The sequence below is a fragment of the Medicago sativa genome, chromosome 2, assembly GCF_051527215.1.
Source record: "Medicago sativa cultivar Bolivia chromosome 2, Bolivia_mono, whole genome shotgun sequence".
Taxonomy (NCBI): Eukaryota; Viridiplantae; Streptophyta; class Magnoliopsida; order Fabales; family Fabaceae; genus Medicago; species Medicago sativa.
The window spans coordinates 31,830,726-31,858,470 of record NC_140750.1 but is presented as its reverse complement, the minus strand read 5'-3'; the positions used below and the strand labels follow the sequence as shown (position 1 = coordinate 31,858,470).

Sequence of the window (27,745 nt, the reverse complement as noted above, 5' to 3'; positions counted from 1 at the left end):
TTGATAAAATGTATATGAGTGTATGAACTATATATTAACAAAAATATATCTCACTATTTTTTTTACTTGAATATGTTAGCATATGTTTTTATATGAAATATATTTTACGATAACAATATTATATAATACATTAATTATGATTTTTCACGGGATGCTTATTAATATTTTTCACACTAAAACATATTAGTAAATAAAAACTATGATTATTTTTATTTATTAGCTTTTTTAATATCGTCAATACTAAAATTTAATATATATTTGTTCATATTAAAATTTAATTATTTTATAATTTTTCATTACTACCGATCAATATATACATTATTATGTTTTAAATACTTTACATATTTTCACCATGGACAAAAAAATCACTTTGACAAGCGCAACAGAGACGCGACACGCGGCGGAGCCGCGGCCATACAGCGCGGCGAAGCCGCGCTACCCGTGCTGTAGCACGGGTATCTCGACTAGTTTCTTAGTGTAACTCAAAAACTATAAAAAATTTAAAAAAAAAAAAAACAATCCACTAACACCTTAGTTAGGGAACCCACAACTCAGAAACAAAGTTCCTCCCTCACCGTTAGTTGCTTGAACACAAGAGAATCTTTGTTAAAGACATCAACCGAACCTCGAGTGAATTCGTGTTTCATCAACAATTATTAATATGTTGTGAGGAAGTGACCGTTATAATCTTTTATAATAAAAAGTTATATATAAGTTAGCCGATCAGTTATATATTTTGTTTTTTGAGTTTAATGAATTATTGCTAGATTCCCTTCAGATTCGACGCGCAACTTATAATGCATATCGCGAAGTTGCTCGCGGCTGAACATTCTGCTATTCTTTCATTGTCTCATTTATTCTCATCAAAACGTCCTTAACGACTATAACCTAGGAGTTGACATAATAAAAGTAGTAAAAAGCATAGCACGGTCACAAAGTTGTCTGGTTTGGATGAATTTGATGGTTTTAAGGTTGTTTTCTCATTTTTGCCCTTTCATGATTTTTTTTATCAAATCCTTTACAAAATCTCCTAAAATACAAATAAACTTGCTACTTGAACTATAAAAAAGGCAGTCTGATGCACTAAAGTTCCCCCATACGTAGGGTCCGGGAAGGAGTCTCATTATTTTTGGTGTATTGTATGCAACCTTATCTAGTTTTTTACACAACAAGAGGTTATTTTCAAGAATCTTAACTCGTTTCGAGTTGGCATCCTCTCCATTTGTTTAAAATAAATGGAGAATGTCATTTGGTGAGATTTAGATACAAAAAAGTAAATAATGTGTCTTTCCACTAAGTGAGTCCCATCACTATTAATTATTTCTATATTTTTTCAAACTCCATTGTATTTTTATCTCTTCAAATGGATGAAATGAAGACAACACTAAATTTCAAACTTCATTGTATCTTTATCTCTTCAAATGGATGAAATGGAGACAATACTAGATAGAGAGGATCTTAACTCGTTTTCAAGACTCGAAACCGTGACTTTTCAGCCACGTAACAACAATCTTACCATTGCGGCAAGGCTCCCCCCTTCTATTTGAACTTTAAAATAACTCTAAGAAATGACTAAAACCTTGTATGATTTAATTTCCCCGTTTCAACAGTGTAAGACCATTTTACTTGTGTATGTTTGACATAGCTTATATTAAAGAAATATAAATCCATTGACTTCATTTCCAAAGCTAAAATATGGGCATTTTTACGTCAAAGTTTGGGTACAAGATGGGCCTGAAAATGAAATGCCTTGTTACTGCATTGAGACCCCACTATGGTTTGATTTATCTGTTGTTTGCATATAGTGAAGTTCTCCATGTTCTCCCATTCCCCACTGAAGCATGTGAGCATCACATGCCATAACATATGGAACTAATCCCTTAGTCCAATAATAACTTTCCTTTTTTCATTACATTGGGCTCATAATTTTTGCAGATCAGCATTGGGGTTCCTCTCTTCACAAAAGTCACCTATTATATCCATCATTGTTGACCCCAAGGAGATAACCTAACATGAAAGACACAAGACTTCACATTTTTCCTTTATCTAGTTGTAGTTTTACTCCGCATATAAGTGTAAATAATACAATGTTCCAACCCACAGAAAGAAGTAAAAAAATGTCAATAGGAAAAAAGGTGGTGTATGAAACTAGGAACTTAGAGGGTTAGTAAGGGGAAAATGAACATGAAGTTATTTTTCTATTTTTCTTAATAATATATAGTTTATCAAAAAAGCTTTTGATTATGGATGAAATGCAATAAATTCATTTTAATTTCATTATAAAATTAATTAGCAAACATGATTAGTATAGTGGAAGCATACATAAAAACAAAATAAAAGAGACATTATTAATGTATTTGCAATTTTGATATATTCAGTAATTATAATGACAGTTTCTCACACGTATATGGACCTAAATTGTTGTTTAACCTATATTTATTTTTACCAACACTTTTTTTTAATCAGTAAAATTTCTGACGCTTCTTAATGTCTAACCTACTTCTTGCCTTATAAAAAAAACAGTAAAATGTATATATAATTTAAAGAGAAATGATATTTTGACAACCACTTTTTGACAACTTTTGGACAACTTTCTCTCTCATACTCACATGATGTTGTTATCCTCTCTCTTCCTTTTTCTCTCTCCATTGTTTTTGACCAATAAGAAGTGAGAAAAACAAGGTTGTCAACAAAGTTGTCATCAAATGGATGTCAAAATATCATTACTCTAATTTAAATTTATCCACAAAAGATTGGGAATTAAAAAAATGGTTATGTATATAATGGAGGACCTTCCACGAAAAGACTACAGCCTAATTTTTTATTATTTTTTTTAGCAATACAGCCTAACTTATATAGCAAAGAAAAAGAAAAAGAAAAGGGTTTAATTTAATTTAAAGTGTTAATAAAAAATTAATAATAACATAAACTATCTATAATAATAGAATTAGAATCCAATGGAAAAAGAATTCACGTGTAGAGAGGTATGAGAGAGGGAGCGTGCAGCATGTGCTTTGGTACAGTCGACTATACCTTTTGTTTGAGGTGGCATTTAGCATGGGAAAGGAAAGTTTTTTCCCATCATGGGAAAGTTTAACCACAACCATTGATTTAATAGTTTTTTATTTGAATGGCTTAGATCTATGACTTGGTAATTGTTGTAGTAACTTTTTGATGGTTACATGGTGGACAAAAAAACCGACCCCACCATTGATTAAACAATAATTTATCATTTCTTTTATTGATTTTTTTTTTTTATTAATTCATGGGCTTTAAAAATTTGTTTTGGCATTAGGGCTATTTTGGTAATCTCACATCCATAACACATTTTCTTTCCTCCTCCTCTTCTCTCTCTCTCTCTCTGAACTTACGACCACTATATTTCACCCCACCACCACCGCATCCTCCATCCACACCAGCCACCACCAACCTCAGGCTTTTCTCAGACAAGCCGATCGCTCCTCTCCTCCTCTCCGCCGCCTGCCTCACCCTCTCCGGCGTCGTCACCATCACCGAACCATCTTCCTCAAGACTCCATTAACTCCCAACTTCAATTTTATTTAAACCTTTAATTTATTTATTTACCTTGTAGTTCCTTCAATTGACTTTATTATCTCTTTTCCAATTTCAATTTTTTGAGAAAGGGGTAGGTGGGTATATTCGATACTGGATTCGCAATTTCTATTTTCCACCGCCTGTAATTTTGTTTTCTTTCTTCAATTCCATATTTACAACACTATGGCATCCTCAAAAGAAAAGGAAGAAGAATTGATGTTTAAAATGAAATTTCAATTGAACAAGTAGGAGAGTACTTCGGATATGTTAAGCTTTTATTTTTCTTCCTGAGTTTTGTTAAGTCGCATTGTTCTTGAATGTTTAAAGAAGAAGAATTGATGTTTCAATGCAGTACTAACAGTGGGTGAGATATACTCTGTGCTGTTGTGAAAAAATGGGAGGTGCAGCAGTAATATTACAAATAACATTAAAAAACAAAACTGAGTTTTTTTTTTTTTGGACATAGTCAGTTATAACTGACAGCTGTGCTGGAAAAATGGACTTTCCCATGGTGGGAAAGAAGTTTTCTTTCCCAGGCTAAATGCCACCTTTGTTTGATGAGATAAGGAAATTCAATAAAAAAGGTGTGATGTTCCTTCCATTTATAACCTCATCTCACGGATCTTGCCTCTATTCATTTTTTTCTTTTTTGATTAATTTATTAGTTTCTTTCTCTATGTGTTCCTCTACCATATTCTATACAATTAATTTTTTTTATAAACAAGACCTTATAATAAGAAGGAAAATCCTTCAAAAAAAAAATAAGAAGGAAAAAAAATTATAATATGACCATTAAAAAATATTCTTTCTTAGATGATTTCAAAAATACCCTACAAATTTAAAGTGATTATTATTGTAGTATTTGGTATTTTAATATAATTATAAATTTTATTTATATATAATTAATATGATGAAATTAACTTCTTAATATTTATGAAATTATGTAATACTTATTTATAAATAAGAGAGTTTAATTTCCTCCACTTTAGGTAGATCTTATTCGAGACACTGCTCGATGTTATTCACGTACATTGTTGAAGATTTAAATCTTTAATTGGTAAGGACAATGTATAATATATGCAAAACTATAATTTGAACCCCGTCCACCACAAAAAAAAATCTTGATTAGTTATATTGTGAAGTCTAGCCATTAAGTTGGACTGGACCCATTGATTGGGAGTAATTTTTTATTGTAATTCAAAAAATTATTATTATAAGTACCCCACCTAGACATCCTCGGCATAGTATATATAAGGCCTAGAGAATAATACAGTACTATTACAAAGAGAACTATCTTATAACACCAAATCCAAAATCAAATTCAAAGGCTTTATAATATGGCTTCATGGAAGAAGACTATTGCAACCCCATTCAAGAAAGCTTGCACTTTCTTTAACCAACAACCACCAAGGGAACATAAGAAATCTCAAATAGGTATGAACATATAAAAATTATCTCTTATCTTAAGCTATAGCTCTTATGGGTCATCATATTATTGATTAATTCTTGATTAGTATCATGTTCATGTGTATTATCATGTGTTCATATATTGATAATTAATTAATTGATTTTTATGATTCAGCTGAACAAGAGAATCGTGGAATGGATCTACATGGTGAAGTCATGGCATGTGGTTATGAAGATGTTCATGTTATGTGGTCTATACTTGATAAGTCCAAATCAACAGCTTGTAATATAACTTCTTCATAAAACAGCCTTTTCATCAATCAATAACATAAAGTAAAAGTATATATATTAAGTAAAAAAAAGGAAAAAAATATTGAAATGTTTAGCTAGGTTTTGGTAGGTTAATAGTGGTGCCCCTTCTTCTTTGATGATGGTGGTGGTGGAAGATTCACTTTGTAATTTTTGCAAGTGATTCAAGGTGTTATTATTAGGAAATCCACATGATGATTGATATGTGCAAATCATGGTGAGATTATTTGTGAAATGTAGATTCTTTTCTCTATCCACACTCTGATTTTACCTTTCTCTGCTTTTTATTATTTGCATCAAAGTACATAGTAATTTTTACATTGACAAAAAAATTTATGTGGTGTTAAATAATGACACTCTGATTATTTGTGATGTGAAATTTGTGTTTATTTTGTTTTATTTTCTTATCTTATACATATATAAAAATTAACTCATGTACAGGCAAACTATGAAAACCAGAAACTAAGAAAATTGCAAACTGGTGTTAAACATACCATTCCAAGTTGAATTCAGTACATCATTACATACCGACAATATTAACTAATTTGTTATTATCTTCGTACATATATATATATACACGATATCATAGGAATTAAAAAAGTTAGTCGTAATATAAAATTTATTGAAAGTTAATTTGTTTTAAAAGTTTATCATTTATGAAAGAGAATTGGTTAATAATTTCTGTTAGAACATAAGTCGTGAGATTTTAAGCTAGTGTTATTTGAATAAAAAAAATAAGATGTCCCACATAGAATAGAACATACATTTTTTTGAGAAAAGAATAGAATAGAACATACATATATGTTTATATTGTGGCATTTATTTTTAAATACATGATAATGATTAAAAAACAATAGTAATTATTTTTTGATTCGTGCATATTGCTTTGATAAATTACACTCATGTTGGTTGTGATAAGATTGAGATTCTAATTGAGTTTTCTATATTTCCTCATTCATATTTAATTAGTTTATTTCATCTATTTTTGTGGGTTAATTTCTTTTTTATCTTATCCACAAGAGTACTTAAAATGATCAATTTGTTGTCGTAATTTTAGCTAAATTCAATTACAAATATATTCATAAATAGAAGACTTTACTCATTTTAAAAGTCACAACAAACAACAAAGATTTTAATTGAGTTATCAAGAACTCTTTCTATATTCTCCCTCTTTCTGCTCGATGCATTTTCAAGCCACTTCTCCCATTTCTTTTCTGTCCCTTTGAAATTAAGAGTGTTCTTAAGACCATAGTCCCTTTTGAAATATAATGTCCCTTCGAAATTATGAATGATCTTAAGAGCAAAGTTGCTTCGATAGTTAATGTCCCTTCAGAATAAAGAGTATTTTTAAGATTATAGTCCATTTCAAGAAAAGAATCCTCATTCAGAATTAAGAATGATCTTAAAAGTATAGTCTATTTCAATACTTTCTGCCATTAGACAAGATAGAATGGTGGTAGCACTATATATGAGTGGTCGTCATACAGTAGTTGGAGATGTTAGAGGTTAGATCCATGGTAGCACCATATTTGGGTGGTTGCAGTACCATAGTTGGAGAAGTTAGAGGTTAGGATGGTGGTACCATCATATTTAAGTGATCAAATACCATTGAAGAGTGGTCATAATACCACAGTTTTTCCATTCAAGTGTTCATATTACCATATTAGTGGCGTAGTTCTAGTACGGTTTTTGATTGTATAAATTAGGCAAGTGTACCAAATCATATCAAGTAATAAAGTAGTAATTTATCGTCTCCACATAGATTGTCGTTCAACACGGTAATTAGTTTGAATTTATTTAAAAAGTAAATAAAAGAAGATATTTGAAAGTGGTTGCATGATTTTAATTGTCCTTCCCAATGCAAGATTAGGTTTGTTGATTCAGAAATGTAACGACAATTAGGGAATCCTTGAATCCTCCTTCCGTCTTTGTTGGAGTTAACTTGGTTAATTATTAGTTTATGACTTGCCTCTTTGGATTTAAGAAAGTAGAACATAAACATGTGATGAATCAGTAGAAATTTATTTTAATATCGTCGCAATTCAACCAGTTACAATTGCGGCGTTCCAAAAACTATACTGTCTTATAGTATTACTGTGTTTCTACTTCCAAAAACGTTGATAAATGTTATAGTAAAAATGATGAATAGTTTCTGGTGAGGGAGATGGTGGAGTACTAATGCAGCGATGGGTTTTAAAGACCTCACATCCTTTTAATGCAGCTATGTTTGGTAAGCAAGTCTAGAAACTCCAAATCGATAAGAATAGTCTTGTCTCTCGATTGATGGATCGTACTACACATGGAAGAGGTCCCTTATCTCTTAACTATTTGATCCGGAGACAACCAATTTGATCCTTAACACAACGATCTTCCCACAAGCGACAATCAATGATCTGAGTTGGAGGGGTGATCAAAATGATAGAGATTAGGTTGTAGTGCACATTGAATATGCACCGAGACCATCAGAGACATCCCACATGGCATATGATGGCAGGGCCTATCTCCAGGTTGATTTAAATGTAATATTGACACATTCTTTTTCCACTTTTATAGTAAGGTAGGCATTAGAATGTGTATTCAAAATTCCGATGGCAGTTTTGTGCTAGCAAAAACTATATGACTTTCTCCTTTATGTTCGGTAGATGTAGGTGAAGCATTGGGTCTAAGCCATACACTTCAATGAGTCACATATTTGCGATGATTTGATGACATGGACATTTCTATCGACTCAACGTTGATGCTTTTTATGGTGCAAGTAATAATAATAATAATAATAATAATTTTGGTACTAATATTATTCATTCTAGAACAACTATTCAACAGTTCTTTTCACTACCAAGAATATAGTTTAGTCGGAAGCAAACAAATGAAATTGTTCATAAATTAACACAAACAACCATATTACGCCTTGTATCTATGACTTACTATATAATGAAATGAGTTGAATTTCTTCCCAAAAAAATAATTTTATTAATTTAATAAAATAACAAGATATATATCCAGCTAAAATAAACATCAAATTCATTGGTATGAAAATTCTATAAACTTTTTTAAAATTGAGAATATATATCCGGACTTAGAAATAGAATAATTAAAATCTTAAATTGATGATAAAAGAGAAATAAAATGATTTGATCAACAATTTAATCTCGATTTTTCTTTCAAATAAAAATTTAATCTCAATTTTTTTAAATACGATTTAGTCTTTTTAATGCAAGTTACTCCCTCCGATCTCATTTATACGTAAATTTTGAATTGTTAGATTCATTGAATAAATGATATATGCGGTTTATGATATTGACGATGTACATAATTTATTCGATGAATCTAACGATTCAAAATTTACTTATTATAAATGAAATCAAAAGAAGTAGACCCTGAAATAACATAAAAAATTATATTTAAACCTTTCATTTATTTAATTGAGCAAAGGTAAATCACCAAAAAATGAAGTTAAAACTTTTAAAAGCACGCAGGGTTACAAATTACCCAAAAGAAAAGGTTCAGCACAGGTCTTATTAGTCTGAGTAATAGTTGAAGGATAAGGTATCATCAATAGATAGACAGACAGATAGATAGGGAAAACGGTGGAGTGTGGGAAAACGATTACAATTAACAATGTTAACTTCTTCGCTCTCATTCCTTCATTCTTGCACATTTCCTTCTTCCTCTTCTTCGTTCACAATTCCAACGCCAAATCCCAATTCATCTTCTTCCTCTTTATCTTTTGTGGTTGAAGCCAAAGCCACTACTCGAAGAGAAGACAGAACTGCTCGCCATGTTCGTATCAGAAAGAAGGTAAACTCATTCATCATTCTTTTCACAATTCAATTTTCTTTCACTTTATCCACCACTTGAATTTGCGGGTTTGTAAATTATGGTTTGTATTTGTTGTTGCTAGAATTTGCTGATTGGTTATTACTTTGCTTAATAGACAATTATTACTGCTAAATTTTGGTTAAATGTGATAAAATGAATACCATATTTTTTGTTTTGTTTGAATCACAAATGTTAGTATTTAGTAGTTTGATTAATATTTTGGCAAATAGTCATTTTCGTCACTCAACATGTAATGATTAGCCACAATAGTCCCGTCAGTGTAGCGAACTTCCAAAATAGTCCGTAATTGTGCACCCCGTTAGTCAAAATAGTCAATGACGTTGAAATGTTCTGTTAATACTGACATCAACATAGTCACAACATATTAGGGTTTTTATTGTTGTTGTTTTTGTTGGTCTGATTTTGGAGCATTTTAACGGTCACTATTTTGAGTAACGAAGCGCACAGTTAAGGATTATTTTGGAATTTCGCTACATTGAGAGACTATTGTGGCTACTTATTACAAATTCAAGACGAAAATGACTATTTGTCTGTTAATATTTACTCATTCGTTAAGGTTTGAACTAGGACCTCGAACTTCTTAACCATTAATGCAAATAATTGAGCTACCGACCCCCCAGTGAATACACAATTAGGTACAATGACAAAGCGGACACGCTTGTATGCTTTTCTCAGCAGCTTATTTTCTTTCCTTTGTTCCAATTCTAAGTTACTAGATATATAGGAAATTACATTTGATCAAAAGAATTATGGAATTTACAAAATGTTATGCACTGATTAAAAAAAACCATTACTTGATTGGGTAAAGAATGAACAAAATTGTAACAGCAACACTAAATAAGCCTTCGCGAAAATACACGATGCTGATGTGTTGCTTTTTTAATAAAAAAGAGAACAGAACCCATTTGGGGTTGGCCTAGTGGTTGGCTTGGGATCTTGGAGTTTGCTCCTCCAGAGGTCTCAGGTTCGATTCCCTCTGGTGCCAATTTCGGTGGGCTAAGTCCATACAGAGCTTGCTCTGGCTTTAAACGGGGCCCCCGCAAGTGGGCGGTGGGATTGGTCCCCTCGGATTAGTCGATTATTGGATCGGATACCAAGTTTTCAAAAAAATAAAAATAAAAAATAAAAAAGAGAACAGTTTAATACTTAATTTTAATGGAAAGCATGGTGGGTCAATGTTTTGATTGGTTAATCAAGCAGTTCGTGATAGTTTCGTGAAGCACCTTCTCGCCATTTTAATTATTTCCCAAATTGATAATAACTTAATTGAAGGGTAAAATTGGAATGAAAAATTACTATCCAAATACTTGGTATACTCTTATGTGTTAGTTAGAACATCAGTTTTTCTGTTTGAGTTTGCCAATATTATTGTATATTGTTGCTTTTGTTAATTGTGTTATTTGGCCTTCGTTAGTCTTGCACTCTCCTGTAAATATACATCTATATTTTATCCGACTTTTAGAAGATGAAATGTGTGTTTGAGTGAGGGTTTGATAAACTTGATTTTGAAGCGAAGTGATTACGTTTAAATGTTTTTATTCCAAAAGCAACTCTTACGGAAAACTTCGTGTTAGTTTTCTCAACTCAATACTAAAGCTGTTTTTTTTATCACTTCTACTTGAAGCAATATCTGAGGCAAGATCAATTTACTTGATAATAATAAAAGATATGGGTTTTTACCGATATCATGTTTGACAGGACATTTTGGTTTTGCTTCTCTGGCTACAGAACATGCAGTGATTAATTAATTTTGTTGCATTGTCAATAATGTGCTTTATAATCCTCCATTTCATTGAGAGAAAGTTCATAAAAGGTTGTCCAGTAGCAGGATTACTTGATTAATTGAAAATGAGGACACAACTAACTAACATATTTGTAAATTTGTAAGTTTCTGTGGAGAAGTTTATATGTTACTGTTCAATGATTTAAGAAAAGAAGAAATAAAAGAAAGTAACAAAGGAAGATAGAGGAGCAGGCATTTAGATTACTTCAAGTTTTAGGATGGCTGCAAAAGTGCCTGATATAAGTTTTCTGAACCGGCCGAAATACAAAAAAAAACTTGGCTTTTGAAGAAAATGATTTTTATGAACTGAACCGAACCAAAAATTTGGTTCAGTTTGGTTTGGTTCGGTTCATGAACCATGCACAAGTGTTGTTTGTATACTCTAGTCTGTGTGTTGCTGAAATGATGTTTGTTAAATTGGAAATCTGATATGATGAATTATGCAGTGGGTTTTCTATTCTGATATCATTTTATGATTTTTCAGGTTGAAGGAACACCCGAAAGACCAAGATTGTCAGTTTTCCGATCCAACAAGCATCTCTTTGTCCAAGTGATTGACGACACAAAGATGCATACACTTGCTTCAGCTTCGACAATGCAGAAGGCAATTGCTGAAGAGTTGAACTTCACCTCTGGTCCAACAATTGTAAGTTCCTGATACGCTGTTACGTTTCTCTGATTATAATTTAACTTCTGATACGCTGTTACATTTCGCTGATTATAATTTAACTTCTGCCAGATTGGACTCAATGTTGTGTATATTTCTGCTATTCTACCCCTATTCCCTGTTGATAATAAAAATTCCTGTTTTCCTAAATACTTATTAAAAGTCATAATGATTCCATAACAATGCATAAAACTAAACACTGATCACAGGCATGATCACGAGGGATGCACCAGATTTCAAAGAAAGATGTATTACCTATTACCACTTCATTTTTGTTATCATCTCTCTCTGAGTAAATTCTTTACCTATTAGCCAAAAGGTTTATTCTTGGATAGAATTTTTAAACTTGACACTATAGAAATTAAACCATGGAGAAGGAGGAACCTTTTGGGTTCCTTGAGTATATTATTTACAGAAGCATGGCACCCTTTGCATCCTGAAGTTCTTTTCCACTTCCAATGGTAATAACTAATATATTACTTTAGTGTTTCATTTTCATTGATCACAATGTATGAGGCAATGACTCGAAAGCACAGTGGCTACCATATTGTGGATTTCTACAACAGGGTTCCTTAAAAAAGACACCCCTTGAATCTACCAATAAGTTCAACCAAGCAAATAATCTTCAAAAACTATTCGATATTTGTATTTGAACAGTTGTATATTCATTCCAGACTTTCATTTCATTATTAAATCGTAGAAAGTTCTAAGAGTATAGGTTTAGAAAGACATTTGTCAGTATGGTTGATATGCCTCAATTTCCCTTGCTTAAAGCTTGCTGTATCTGCTATTCATTTTTTTCGTTCAATAAATGACGGTCCTGATCCTTTCAAACTGTATTGCTTCAGGAAGTAGCAAAGAGGGTGGGTGAGATCATTGCGAAATCCTGTCTGGAAAGAGGGATCACCAAGGTAGCCTTTGACAGAGGTGGTTACCCATACCATGGCCGTGTTAAAGCTATTGCTGATGCGGCTCGCGAACATGGCCTCGAGTTCTAAAAGCAGCATTTCTTTGTATTTCATGTTTAAATTTGTAAGCCGAGGATTTAAACAATTTTTTTAACAACATTTCCTCATTTTCAAGTGAATTTTTTTATGATTAATGCTCCTAGTTAATATTTATCTATAGATTTCGTAGTTGTTTAGTTGTTTGCACCTTTTACAAGAGTTCTTGCATATTATGGGATGCTTAAAACGCAAATGGAATTTTATGAAACGTTCAACAGAGTACTTAAGTGGCTTGGTTATTCTCCAAGTTCTCATTAAATATCTTTATATATTTTTAAAAAAAATTCATGAATTAAACAACCCATTAGGTTCTTATCAATGGTTGATCTTCGAAAGAATAGGAAAACGGGATTATTTGCCCAACTTTTATTGATTAAAAGAAAAAGAAACACAAAGGAGCTGATATTGGCTCCTAACACAACTTTTGAACGATTATATAAAACTTGAAAGGGGAGCCCGGTGCACAAAGCTTCCGCATACGCATCATCTGGGAAAGGGTCTGACCATTTAATGTATTGTACGCAACCTTATCTTGTTTTTTTACATAATAAGTTGTTTCCAGAACTTGAACCAGTGACATTTTAGTCATATAAGGTCACATAAGAGTTTTACCGTTGTGTCAAGACCCCCTCATAAAATATGAAAATAAAATAAAAAATTGACACTGAAAATACTCAAGTATCTTTCATTCTTGGGATCAAATATAACATCAAGCTTAGGAAGTGCAAAGATGTCATAAAAGTATATTATCGAACATCAACACATTGGATACTTAGTTGTCTACATAGTACAAACAGTCAAATACAATGAAAATAGTTTAAAATGTGTGATCTAAGCACAAAGCATTCTTTCTAGACATGACCAGAGAGATGCAACTTCCAAGTCACACTTCTTACAATTTCAGCTTCAGCAGTAGTTATACATCTTCAGAACATAATAATAAATAACAGTTACATTAGTTTCTGTAGTTCTACATGCATACACGTTATCTCCCTTACCGAAAGAACACATAAAGTATAACCAAACACTAGAATTCTGCTCAAGATGCAGATATAGTTGGCTGAAATTCTTCCATTGGTTCCTTCATTGAAACCGAATCTGGCGAATTGTCAGCACCGAAGTTGTTCTCCATGTTGTCAGCTACCTTTGTTTTTGGCGAGGAAGGATAAGGAGCTTTACTACCCAACCTGCAATACAAACATAAATTATGCATGTAAGAAAACTAGAACTATATAACAATCATACACAAAATTTGAAACATGGGAGGTAGACAGTACCTGTCTCGACGCTTCTGAAGAAACATTTGAAGTGAATGTCTGCGTGCAATTGGAAATTCTGAAGAGAAATATCAAGAAAAACCACACGAGACATATAGATTATGGTAACATTAAGAGTCTATTCAAGTTCAAACAGTTACTAAATAGTTGAAGACATAGTTAATAGGAAAATTCACACCTTGCAGCCTGCAGATAGAACTCTTTGCAGGAAAGGGAGGTGCCTGCGGTGAAGTGATATTATCAGCAGTTCCATGTGGCGAAGAAGGCCTTGAAGGAACAGGTGAAGGAACGGGAATGGGAGATTGTTTCACAATCTTCTTCGTTTCACTAGACTTGGCAGCAGCAGCAGCAATGAGCATTATTTCTTGCACCTGTTAGTAAATAGAGTCTAATATGATTTTGATTGTGTCGCAACATGGAAAATAGAGCTGTAAGTTTCAGTAATCATCTCAGTGTAGCGTAGGGCTACCTTTTCTGCAGGAATTCCATCATAGATACAAATACTCCCATTATAGAAGATGGTAAGCTGAGTTGTATTAGCAATCATTGGATTCATTCCAGATGCTGGCATTGACCTAAAAGAGAATAATACAGTAATCAGTTTTTGATGACTAATATAGTAATAATGATAATAATATATAGTAATAATGATAATAATAAAAATAACGAAAAAAACAACAATAAAAAAAACCATTCAAACAAATACAAAAGCATAGATAAGCCTGATATTGGTGGAAGCTCATAGAAAATGTGGCATAAAATATTTCAATTCGGTTAATTATATTCAAAAGACAAACGCATAAACATAAACTAACAACAATCAGATAGAACGAAAATGTGATTAACCAGCGAATGGCCTTGAATTCAAGTAGCTAAGGAACTAGATATTGTTGCATTCTAGGTAAGTCTTAACACTCATAATGGCTATGAGTTTAAAATAAAGGTTTGTGATGCGGCCGTGACATAACAGTTTTTGTGTTGCTGAAACCGCAACACGACCGTGGTTAAGGCCACATCAACAGTATTTGACTGCAATTCTCCGCAATATGCACGAAGAAGCCTCCCAATCTCGCTGAAACATATGTAATAGAATAAGTCATTAGAGTGGATTATCATCATAAACTTTTGTCCCAGTTCAATTTGGTTACACACATGGATTTCATCAACTTATGCCTTAAAAGTTTTTGTGTTAAAGTTTGTCTACAAACAGCAAAGTAAAATTATGCTGGCCATGAAAAACAATGACATATCTTTACATGTGAGACTTCCAATGATTTCATACAGAACAGGGAGGTATGCTCAAACACATCTTCAGTAGATTTATTTGATAGCAGAGGTTAAATCCCAATGATTTCCTATGCTTTTGTTGTTCAATCAAATAAAAAATTGTGTTCATTTCTGAATCAAGATGATGAGTTTGTACTATAGTTCCTTTATATTCAATTTGACGGAAAATGTCCCTATCATATTTGCCAAGCAATGATCTTAGTTATTTAAAAAGTTGGCGAAATGAAAAGGTATTAAGTCCAAGGTTCAGAATTCAGAAAAATCGTGTATTTGATTTTTAGTGTTAACCAGAAAAGCCAAAAAAAAAACAAAATATCCAGCGTTATCTATCTGTAGATTGCAGATTATGGCGGCAAGCCAACAATCCACCATATAAACATGGTGATGTGGTCTATGTCAGATATAATAGGTGTTGTGGCCTACGGCAGCTGCCACGGCACGTTGGTGGTGCTCATCTAATTTTACAATATGAAAAGCGTAATTTGAGAGAATGTTCGAAAAATTTGACTTGCATATAACAGCATTAATTTCTCTTATGACAGAAAGGTCAACCGTGAAGGATACATGGTTCAATGAAAAGATGCAAAACAATACAGGAACACTTACACATTGTCTTCATCGATTTAGAAAAGGCCTATGATATTGTTAGTAATCCAAGAGTTGAATTGAAAAGAAAGAAGAATTTTATATGAAAATCGAAAAGATTAGGAGTCTTTTCTTCAAGGGTTTCCCTTTCACAATAGAGTCATGACTTTATTCACAAAAGAAACAATATTCAATGATCATCTCTATCATTGTATTCTCTACCTAACCAAACAGCTAACTAACTACTCTAACAAGTAACAACTCTTAACTACTCTTAACTCAGAGGCAGAAAAAGGGGATTTAGCGGATTCAGAGGGCATCATCACCCGTTCCAAAAGGGGTATTTCAAAACCAAAAATTTGAACCTTAGTTGTCTAGGGAATGTCTTCTTTTGCTCCAGTGTAAAAGGGTTTCAGCAGGTAAAAGAAGAATAGGTTGCAACAAGCTAATAGTACAATCACAATTGGAATTCAAACTCTAGCTTAAGTTCTGTTTTTATCTTGTGTAATTTCTGTTTTATGGCTGTATAAGGGTTCAAGCCCTCTCTTGAATTTTATTGCTTTCTTTTGCCTTCTCAAAAAAAAAAAAGAAAAAAAAAAAAAACTCTTAACTACTCTTCTTTTCCCTTTATTCTATCCCTTAACAACTCTTAACTACTAAGATAAGAACAATGATACTCTATCATCTGATTGTACCGTAGAAAGGTTCCACCAAAGAAGTAACAAGTATAGTTGAGATCAGAATTCTGAGATAAACACAGAAGAACTCAACGATTAATTATGGAGCTCGGCCAATTGCGCGTACATCTCTAACAGTCAAGTGGTTGTAGTACCGTTATATTATGCAATGAATTAGGGTTACAGAGTACAAAACTTTGTTTAAATGCTATGATCTACTTAAATACTACGAGCGTTCCCACTTATCAATGACTATGAGCCATGCTCAAACACAAACTCGAAAAAAATATATATACGAAACAAACACCAATCGTTGAGGTGGTTTGATCACGTTGAAAGAATTTCATTAAAGGCTCCAGTAAGAAAAGTAGATCAAAGAAAACTTTAGGAGAAACCACTAAACAAGGCCATAGGATAAACAATTTAACCGAAAATTTCGTTTTTTCGTAGAGTCAAATGGCATCAGTTCAGAAGATCATTATAATTAACAAGTTCCATCAACTCATCAGAACAATTTTAACTCAAATAACTAAAGGTTACAGGTATATTTGAACTCATCTCATACAAATTGATACCATTTAAGGTACAAAAATTGGAAAAGAAACACCTTAGTTCATTGTTCATCTAATGTTTTTATGGAATAAAAAAAAAAACTCAACCAAAATTAAAATAACCAAGCTAGTGAGTAATTATTCATCAAAAATTGGAAACAAAAAAAAGGGTCTTGAAGGAACATATGTTGTATAAACATAAAAAGTGAAACACATAAAACAACAGTAATAGAAAACATGCTTTCTTGGTGAAAATATCAAACACTTACTTGTTTGCTGAAGAATTCATCATTGACCCCTCAACCATGTTGGAACTAGCACCATCAACAGCAATAGGAGAAGATTCTAGAACAGTAAACTTCTCTGGCTCAACCTTAACAGTAACACCATCCATTTTTTGAAGAACCCTACAAATAGATCACCAAAACTGAAAGAAGAGAATTATTTAAGGGAACAGATTTGACCAAAAATTTTACAAAGTTTTTTGAGTTTCAATGGTTTTTGAAAGCTGTTTTGATTCCTTTTTTTGGAATATTGTAATGACCAACCATAATCATTGCCGGTTACTTTAAGCAACATGTGTTTTTAATGCTTTTTCTATTTTTGTCTATTATTTATGTTGCTTCTTTGTTTAAATCTTGTTTGTTTCTAACTACAAACTAGTCGAGATACCCGTGCTACAGCACGGGTAGCGCGGCTTCGCCGCGCTGTATGGCCGCGGCTCCGCCGCGTGTCGCATCTCTGTTGCGCTTGTCAAAGTGATTTTTTTGTCCATGGTGAAAATATGTAAAGTATTTAAAACATAATAATGTATATATTGATCGGTAGTAATGAAAAATTATAAAATAATTAAATTTTAATATGAACAAATATATATTAAATTTTAGTATTGACGATATTAAAAAAGCTAATAAATAAAAATAATCATAGTTTTTATTTACTAATATGTTTTAGTGTGAAAAATATTAATAAGCATCCCGTGAAAAATCATAATTAATGTATTATATAATATTGTTATCGTAAAATATATTTCATATAAAAACATATGCTAACATATTCAAGTAAAAAAAATAGTGAGATATATTTTTGTTAATATATAGTTCATACACTCATATACATTTTATCAATATATAGTTCTCATTAGATTTCAGAAATAAGAATATATTAATATATTCCCGTAAAACAAACATATACTCATATATCTTTAAAAAAAAAACATATACTCATATATATTTTTATTAATATATAGTCCATACACCCACATATACTTTATTAATATATTAATAAAACTTAGGCAGTGGCGGTGTTTAAATAGCGATATTAAAAAATACTAATTAAAACTGATCGCTCATTATAGTTATTAAAATGGGTCCTATGTTACAATTGTACACTCCAACGGGTTTTTATTGATACATTTTTTATAAAAAAAACAACAGAAAAAATTGAACTATGATTAATCATAGTATATTATAATTTTTTTTGTTTGTTTTAGTATTGACAATATTAAAAAAATGAAAATACATTTCACAAATAAACATATACTAACATATTCCCGTATAAAAACATATAGGGAGATATATTTTTATTAATATATAGTTCATAGACTCATATATATTTATCAATATATAGTTCCCATTAGATTTCTGAAATAAGAATATACTAATATATTCCCGTAAAACAAACATATACTCACATATATATATTTTTATTAATATATAGTTCATACACCCACTTATATTTTTTGAATATATTAATAAAACTTAGGCAGTCGTGGTGTTTAAATAGAGATATTAAAAAATACTAATTAAAACCGATTACTCGTTGTAGTTACTAAATTGGATCCCGTGTTACAATTGTACACTCAAAATGATTTTTTTACTGATACATTTTCATAAAAAAACAACGGAAAAAATTGAAGTATGATTAATCATAATATATTGTATTATTGTTCTTGTTTTAGTATTGAGATATTAAAAAAGCTAATAAATGAACATATATTTCATAAATAAATATATACTAACATATTGAGATAAAAAAATATATAGTGAGATGTATTTTTGTTAATATATAGTTCATATACTCATTTGTATTTTATCAATATATAGTTCCCATTAAATTTCAGAAATAAGAATATATTAATATATTCCCATAAAACAAACATATACTTATATATATTTTTATTAATATATAGTCCATACAACCACATATATATTATTAATATATTAATAACACTTAGGAAATCGCGATGTTTAATTAGAGATATTAAAAAAATTAATAATTAAAACTGATCCCTTGTTGTAGTTACTAAAATGGGTCTCGTGTTACAATTGTACACTCCAATGGATTTTTTAGTGATACATTTAAAAAAAACAGAAAAAATTGAAGTATGATTAATCATAGTATATTATAATATTGTTATTGTTTTAGTATTGATGATATAAAAAAAGCTAATATATAAAAATAATCATAAATTTTATTTACTAATATGTTTGAGTGTGAAAAATATTAATATGTGTCCCGTGAAAAATATAATTAACGTATTATATAATAGTGTTATCGTAAATACAAAATCATATTCTGCTATAACAACAACACTTGTTAGTTTCCTCTATAAAAATAAACTTGTTAGTAAAACCGAATTGAAAATTAGTAGAGAAAATGGAATTGAAAAAGAAGAGAGATAATGAAAAATGAAAAAAAGTTGGTAAGAAAAAGATAAGAGAGGAGAGTAAGATTGGGAGAGAAAAGTTTATTATTAAAAAATAAAGGTAAGATATTAAAAAAATAGAGATATTAAAAAATCACTAATTAAAACCGATCACTCGTTGTAGTTACTAAAATAGGTCCCGTCAATTGTACACTCCAATGATTTTTTTAGTGATACATTTTCATAAAAAAACAACGGATAAAATTGAAGTATGATTAATCATAGTATATTGTAATATTGCTTTTGTTTTAGTATTGACGATATTAAAAAAGTTAATAAATGAAAATATATTTCATAAATAAATATATATTAACAAATTGTCTTAAAAAACATATAATGAGATATATTTTTGTTAATATATAGTCTATATACTCATTTGTATTTTATCAATATATAATTCCCATTAAATTTTAGAAATAAAAATATATTAATATATTCCCATAAAACAAACATATACTCATATATATTTTTATTAATATATAGTCCATACATCCACATATATTATTAATATATTAATAAAACTTAGGAAATCGCTATGTTTAATTAGAGATATAAAAAAATACTAATTAAAATTGATCACTATGTACACTCCAACGGGTTTTTTAGTGATACATTTAAAAAAAACAACAGAAAAAATTGAATTAGATATATATTATTAATATATTAATAAAACTTAGGAAATCGCTGTGTTTAATTAAAGATATAAAAAAATACAAATTAAAACTGATAACTCGTTGTAGTTACTAAAATGGGTCTCGTGTTACAATTGTACACTCCAACGGGTTTTTTAGTGATACATTTAAAAAAAACAGAAAAAATTGAAGTGTGATTAATAATAGTATATTATAATAGTGTTCTTGTTTTAGTATTGACGATATGAAAAAACATAATAAATAAAAATAATCATAGATTTTATTTATTAATATGTTTGAGTGTGATTAATCATAGTATATTATAATATTGTTCTTGTTTTAGTATTGACGATATGAAAAAACCTAATAAATAAAAATAAACCCATTTTTTTTTTATTAAAATGGGTCTCGTGATATAATTGTACACTCCAACGGATTTTTTAGTGATACATTTAAAAAAAACAACAGAAAAAATTGAAGTATGATTAATCATAGTATATTACAATATTGTTCTTGTTTTAGTATTGACGATATGAAAAAACCTAATAAATAAAAATAATCATAGATTTTATTTATTAATATGTTTGAGTGTGAAAAATATTAATATGTGTCCCGTGCAAAAACATAATTAACGTATTATATAATAGTATTATCGTAAAATACAAAAGTGTAATCTGTTATAACAACAACACTTGTTAGTTTCCTCTAAAAAAACTTGTTAGTGAAACCAAATTGAAAATTAGTTGAGAAAATGGAGTTGAAAATGAAGAGAGAAAATGAAAAATGAAGAAAGTTGGTAACAAAAAGATAAGAGAGGGGAGTGAGATTGAGAGAGAGAAGTTTATTATTAAAAAATAAAGTTGAGAGAAAAATTTATTATTAAATAAATAAAAATGAGAGAGAAAAGATTATTATTATAAATAAAGAAATATGAGAGAGAAAAGTTTATTATTAAATAAAGAAAGGTGAGAAAATGAGTTTTAGTAAAGTGAATTTTAATAGTGGGAAAACATTAAGTAATTTTAGTGATACATTTAAAAAAAACAAAATAAAAAATTGAAGTATGATTAATAAATAAAAATAAACCAATTTATTTATTAAAATGGGTCTCGTGTTAAAACTGTACACTCCAACGGGTTTTTTAGTGATATGTTTGAGTGTGTAAAATATTAATATGTGTGCCGTGAAAAAACATAATTAACGTATTATATAATAGTGTTATCGTAAAATACAAAAGTGTAATATGCTATAACAACAACACTTGTTAGTTTCCTATAAAAAAAACTTGTTAGTGAAACCAAATTGAAAATTAGTAGAGAAAATGGTGTTGAAAATGAAAAGAGAAAATGAAAAATGAAGAAAGTTGGTAAGAAAAAGATAAGAGAGGAGAGTGAGATTGAGAGAGTTGAAAATGAAAATAGAAAATGAAAAATGAAGAAAGTTGGTAAGAAAAAGATAAGAGAGGAGAGTGAGATTGAGAGAGAAAAGTTTATTATTAAAAAATAAAGTTGAGAGAAAAGTTTATTATTAAATAAATAAAAATGAGAGAGAAAATATTATTATTATAAATAAAGAAAGATGAGAGAGAAAAGTTTATTATTAAATAAAGAAAGGTGAAAAAATGAGTTTTGATAGTGGGAAAGGGGTTTTAGTAAAGTTGATTTTGATAGTGGGAAAGGGGTTTTAGTAAAGTGGATTAGTAAAGTGGATTTTGATAGTGGATTTGACAAAAATAACCTTAAAGTTGTAAAGGAAAAAATTTGGAAGAAAAGTAGGTATGGGTAGTTAAGTAATTTTGGTAGATACTTGTTTCTATATAATATAATAGATGTTACAACTATGTGCCCACTATGACTTTTCAAACTGGGTACTAGCTTGTTCTTACTATATTAATTAATTAAATTAATTAATATAATTAATTAATATAAATTAACATAATATAATAGATTGATTAACACCAGGTGTCAAATTATGTTTGAAACCACATCCTATCTCATCTTTTATGGTTGACTAAACAAGTGTGTTATTTGAACGATTATTTATATGATAACTTTTAAGACAATCATAAATTTATAAAGAAAGTAGTAAATATTGACACAGAAACTATAATGTGAGTATTAACTAATGCCACTAAATGTGAGTATTAGAAAGAAAAAAAAGTTGCACAAGATAACCGTATAAATATCATTTTGGGTTAAATATGTTTTTGGTCCCTATAAATATACCAACTTTTCGTTTTAGTCCCTCTAAAATTTTCCTTCAACTTTTAGTTCCTATAAAATTTTCAATCACTACTTTTGATCCCTATTTTAAAGTTAATTTTTGTATTTTTTAATGAAATTGTACAGAAATGTGTAGAATATTGTAAAAATATTTCCCAAAAAAAAATTAGAATTTTTTAACAAAACATAAATTTAATATGAATTTTTAACCATCAAAAATATAAAAATTCATATTAAATTCATGTTTTGTTAAAAAATTCTAAATTTTTTTGGGAGAGATTCTTATAATATTATGAATTTTTCTGCAAAATTTTATTCAAAAATATGAATTCTACATATGAGTTTACTTTAAAATAGAGACCAAAAGTAGTGATTGAAAATTTTATAGGGACTAAAAGTTGAAGGAAAATTTTAGAGGGACTAAAATGAAAAGTTAGTATATTTATAGGGACCAAAAACATATTTAACCCTATCATTTTTCTTAACTAAATGCCACTAACTATTTCATTGGTATCATCATAAGTGTTTTTAACTAGATCGACTAATAACTTTCAATAAAAAGTGAGGTTTAAGACAAGGTTAATCTATGAGCTTTTTAGTGTAAATGAGGCCGTTTTGTTTATAAAATTTAATGGAAAATAAATTTTTGTTAGAGGAAAATAAAATACGAGTTTTTCGGTTTATATCTTCGAACTTTCATTTTTCTGTTCAATAAACGTTTCACTAGATAATTATGAAACGTTGTTTTCTAGGATTTGTGAGCAATTATGGAGGACAGAAGAGCATACTTCAAACAATGGTAATACAGTAACCCAAAATTGGTTAGATTAGCATTTTCTGAGCCTAATTTGGTTTAGGTTGGTACCTCCACCAAACCACCTACACCCTCCGGTCACTAATATAAGCAAAAATCCACTTTTTAGGTACATTCAATTAAATGATGTATGTAGTCTTTATTATATGTCACATACATCATTAATTGAATGTATCTAAAAAGTGAATTTTTGCTTATATTAGTGACCCGAGGGTGTATAAATTTAATCTAATTCGTTAATGTTGGTCCAAGGGTCAGGATATGTGTGTGTGTGCGTGTGTGTGTATATATATATATATATATATGCTTTTGAAATATAAAATTAATATTCTTTTTTTACAATGAACATTTCATAGACAGTAACAAATTTTTAACTACAGATTTTAACATTATTCTTATATAGATAAAATTTAACCCTCATTTTGAACGGTTGACGACATGTTTTAAATTGGATTACCTAAAGTGGAGGGATGTTTCGGGGAAAAACTATACAATCATTCAAGAAGATAGAAAAGAAACTACTCAATGTATTTCTTTTCACATGTTACTTATTTGAAAAATTGTTGTTCTTATTTATTTGTCATTTACAAAGTTCAAATACTTGTTAACTATAGTTCTTTCAATAATAATACCCTAACATGTTTAATGCAAAGAGAAAAACATGTAGAATGAAATAATAATAATAATAATAATAATAATAATAATAATAATAATAATAATAATAATAATAATAATAATAATAATAATAATAATAATAGTTAAAATTATTATATAAATGTAAAATAAATTAAGTCTATAAAAAATGAGAAATAAATGTAGAAGAAATCATGTGACAAAATAGTCACCATGAGTTCGTTCAGTTGGTAGTGAGATTTGCATAATATATGCAAGAGTAAGGATACAAATCCAAACACCTCACTTATTCACCTTAAAAAGGGAATTTTTTAGCCACTAGAGTACTTTACAAAAAAAAAATAGTAGACAAAACATTGTAAAATTATTGAAAAAATTTCCATTTAATTTTTACAATATAATTCTATATTGAATAAAATATATATTTTGCAATTGTATGCCAAAAATCATTGCATAAATATTTTGACAACGGATATAAAGTTGATTTTGTGGTTGAAGTTGGTAAGTTAATATTGTTTAAGTGGTAAGAATATCGATGATTCGATCCTTATTATTAATCATTTAAAAAACTCCAAAAAAGATTCACCAGAAATTAAAAGTTGTTTTGATTTTAAAGCTTACTTAAGCTTTTTATTTCTCTCAAAGTGTAAAGTATTCATAACCTACCGATGTTATAGATTTGGATCAAAGTAAACTTATTAAAAATTAAAATCATATCTAACAATTTTAGATCTTTTATTGTGAAATGCACTTTTGATCTACTATTTTCGTAGATTCACAAGTTTGATTCCTAAATTTTTATTTCCAACAATATAGTTCATTATTTTAAACTTTTTAAAATTTTGGCATTATTGAATTCTCTGCTACTTCCTTTTTTTTGATGTCTTGTGTTGAATAATGAGTTTACATGTCAAGTCAGTGAATGATGTGTCAATGTACATTTTGTAATAAATTGGATTGTTTTATGTTTTACGTGGTTTTTATTCTATATTGAGAAAATCATGGGTAGTAATTAATTTAGGAACCATAAGAAATAAACATAAGTTTTTTCAAAATTTAACACCAAGGTAAAATGTTATATCAAGTAGAGCATACATGGCAACTGAACAATCACATAAAGTAGAGAACTCGTATATTTAACAGTCTATTCTTGAAAATATGAAACCTTCCAATTACATATAAAGGTTTCAATTACATACACAACTAATAGGCCATTACAATTCAATATGCACTTCAGAGTTATTTATGAATGTAGAAAACTATTATATATCTTGAATTTTTTTTGATCTATTTCCATAAACAACGCAAATTAAATACGTTATATAATTAGTATTTTTTTTATTGTTTCAAGTTTAATCATGCATGTTAGTACTAATTTGCTACTATTTTTTCCGATATTAGTACTAGTTTGTCACTATTTAGATAGCAAAGACACCTTTTTTAAGCAACAACAACCAATATACTTAAGATTCATTTCACACTAAATTAAGTGTGATTCTTTTTAGACTTAAATGCTCAATTAGTCCCTTAAATTGATTTCAAGTATCGGTTTGGTCCCATAAGTAATAAAAGGTCCGTTTAGATCCCTTAACTTTATTTAAAGTTATGGTTTGGTCCCTTCTGTTAATTTAATTAAAAAAACGTTAAATTTTGGTCCCTGGATTTATTTAATTAGTATTAGTTTGGTCCCGAAACTTAGCATTTTTTTGAATTAAATTAACAGAAAGGATCAAACTGATACTTTAAATAAAGTTAAAGGACGTAAATGGACCTTTTATTACTTATGAGACCAAACCGATACTTGAAATCAAGTTAAGGGACCAATTGAGCATTTAAGCCTTCTTTTTTTATTATTCAAAAAAAAAAGTGATGATTCTTTTTAAGTTTTTAGCATTTCTTTTTATTATGAACCCAATCTTTAATATTAAAACAAGAGGAATGCTAGTTCAACACAAGTTAGTTAGTTTCTCCCATACAAAATTACTTTTACTTAATAAGAATGACTATTTTTTATGTTATTTACAACTTAAATAGATGATTACTATTGCCTAAAAAATCTTGTTTTTTCATAGGTGCCCATTTTTAATATTTGAACATGGCCTCCGATTTTATCGAAACGGCCCTGACGAAGACCAAATGTCATAATAGAAGTTGTTGATGATGGTATAATGTTGAATTTCCGTCACATGTTATCATAAATGTTTATGAATTGAAGCTCAATGGAAGCGATGACAACCAAGTTTGATGGATTGAAGACTATGAAATAACTAACTATTCCATGAACATCACTTTTTCATGTTCCTTATAGACATCATTCTTGTTTGAGATATTCGTATTTGTTGAGTTAAATTTGCTCCTCTGGTTCTCATTACAAAAATACCATCCAGCATATTATATTCTTTACATGTATCGAATAACCATTTCAAATGCATAAAATTTAATTTTAAATAAATATTTTAAAAAATATGATGACCACATCCAAAAAAATAAATTTTGTTTTTGGATCGTGAATTAAGTTGTCTTCTTTTTCTATTATTCTCTATGGTTGAAATTAAATAAAACTAAATAATATTTTCTTTCACGAATTTTCACTTTTTATACATGCACAAGAGTCATATCAACAAATAAAAATTGCAAACTAAGACCTACAAATCACATTAACGTCGATTAAATAAACAAAATGTGAAAAATTGTATATTAAAGGCTCAAAATTGATTACCTACAATTATGTTAAAGGAATAAATCATTTAAGGACCTATGTAAACATAAATCTGTTGATCTAAATCAACATTTCTCAGATGCACATGATTTAAGAATGTTTTTGAAGTTATACATCAATCATTAGATAGAGAAAAATTGTTCATGTAAGTTATGGATAACAAAATGCAAACATAACCTACAATAAAACACAAAAACAAGTAATAATAACAAAATGCAAATATAAACAATACAAAAACAAGTAATAATAACTTGACATATATTACAATATGCAATTTAGGTAAAGAAAAAATTACCCAAGACATGGTGGCAGTGACTTGGTACTTCGTTGATTTGATTAGAGGATATTCAAATAGCGTTATTGAAGGTGGTTTTTTCAATAGGTAAAACAAAGGTGTGGGAAGAGGTATACTATATTGATATAAAATTGTGAAAGTCATGTAAGCCTTAACCATTATTAAATTGCTAAAACAATAAAACTATTTCACAAGAAGCTCAATATTAGTAGGATATTTATATATGACTATTATGTGATTAGTTGAATGTGAATGTACTTATGATAGTGTGAACATATTAATTATTTTGATTAAATTTTTTGATTCCTTTATTTATTATATTCATTATATAACAATTTTTATACAAGGTTATATAACAAAGATTAAAAATATTAGGAAAAACGATGCAAAAAGTGAAATATATTTGGTCTGAAATTTAAACAAATTATATTCTTTTTTCTCTATATATTATTGACAAGGACTACTGCAATAATTTTTTCTTTGATGATGATATTCCCTCTACAATTAAATAAAAGTACAAAAATCTAATTAAAAATTCAAATGCATTTGATGCTAAGTATGGACCAAATGTGTTTGATTTCATCGTTACTTTTAACTTTATTGGTGCTTGTATTACATCGAGAGGGAGTGTGTGGTAACTATAAAGTAAACAGCGGTTAGGATTCCTCGAATCTCCCCTGTTTATATGGTTGCATATTAAGTGACAGTTATGTCGCGTTTATTTATCTTAGGTAAACTATACAAGTGATAAGGTCGTTGAGAAGTTTTAACCTAGTCG

At 29.4% G+C, this 27,745-nt stretch overlaps 3 protein-coding genes across 3 annotated transcripts; 2 read left to right on the top strand and 1 right to left on the bottom strand.

Moving 5' to 3' along the window:
* The first annotated feature begins 4,821 nt into the window (after positions 1-4,821).
* Positions 4,822-5,528, top strand: LOC146946269 (uncharacterized). Its single transcript, XM_085744412.1, has 2 exons — positions 4,822-4,989; positions 5,138-5,528. Exons 1-2 carry the CDS (start codon positions 4,893-4,895, stop codon positions 5,263-5,265), a joined length of 225 nt encoding a protein of 74 aa, XP_085600538.1. The 5' UTR covers positions 4,822-4,892; the 3' UTR covers positions 5,266-5,528.
* Positions 5,529-8,762: 3,234 nt separating this feature from the next.
* On the top strand, positions 8,763-12,705 carry LOC146946268 (large ribosomal subunit protein uL18c-like). The gene is made up of 3 exons (XM_085744415.1): positions 8,763-9,069; positions 11,379-11,540; positions 12,410-12,705. Exons 1-3 carry the CDS (start codon positions 8,890-8,892, stop codon positions 12,557-12,559), a joined length of 492 nt encoding a protein of 163 aa, XP_085600541.1. The 5' UTR covers positions 8,763-8,889; the 3' UTR covers positions 12,560-12,705.
* A 534-nt stretch (positions 12,706-13,239) lies between these two features.
* Positions 13,240-17,503, bottom strand: LOC146946267 (protein TIFY 3B-like). The gene is made up of 5 exons (XM_085744414.1): positions 17,215-17,503; positions 14,315-14,420; positions 14,024-14,216; positions 13,846-13,903; positions 13,240-13,755 (listed from the first exon to the last, which is right to left on the bottom strand). The coding sequence occupies exons 1-5, from the start codon at positions 17,337-17,339 to the stop codon at positions 13,608-13,610; spliced, it is 630 nt and encodes a 209-aa protein (XP_085600540.1). The 5' UTR covers positions 17,340-17,503; the 3' UTR covers positions 13,240-13,607.
* Positions 17,504-27,745: the final 10,242 nt, after the last annotated feature.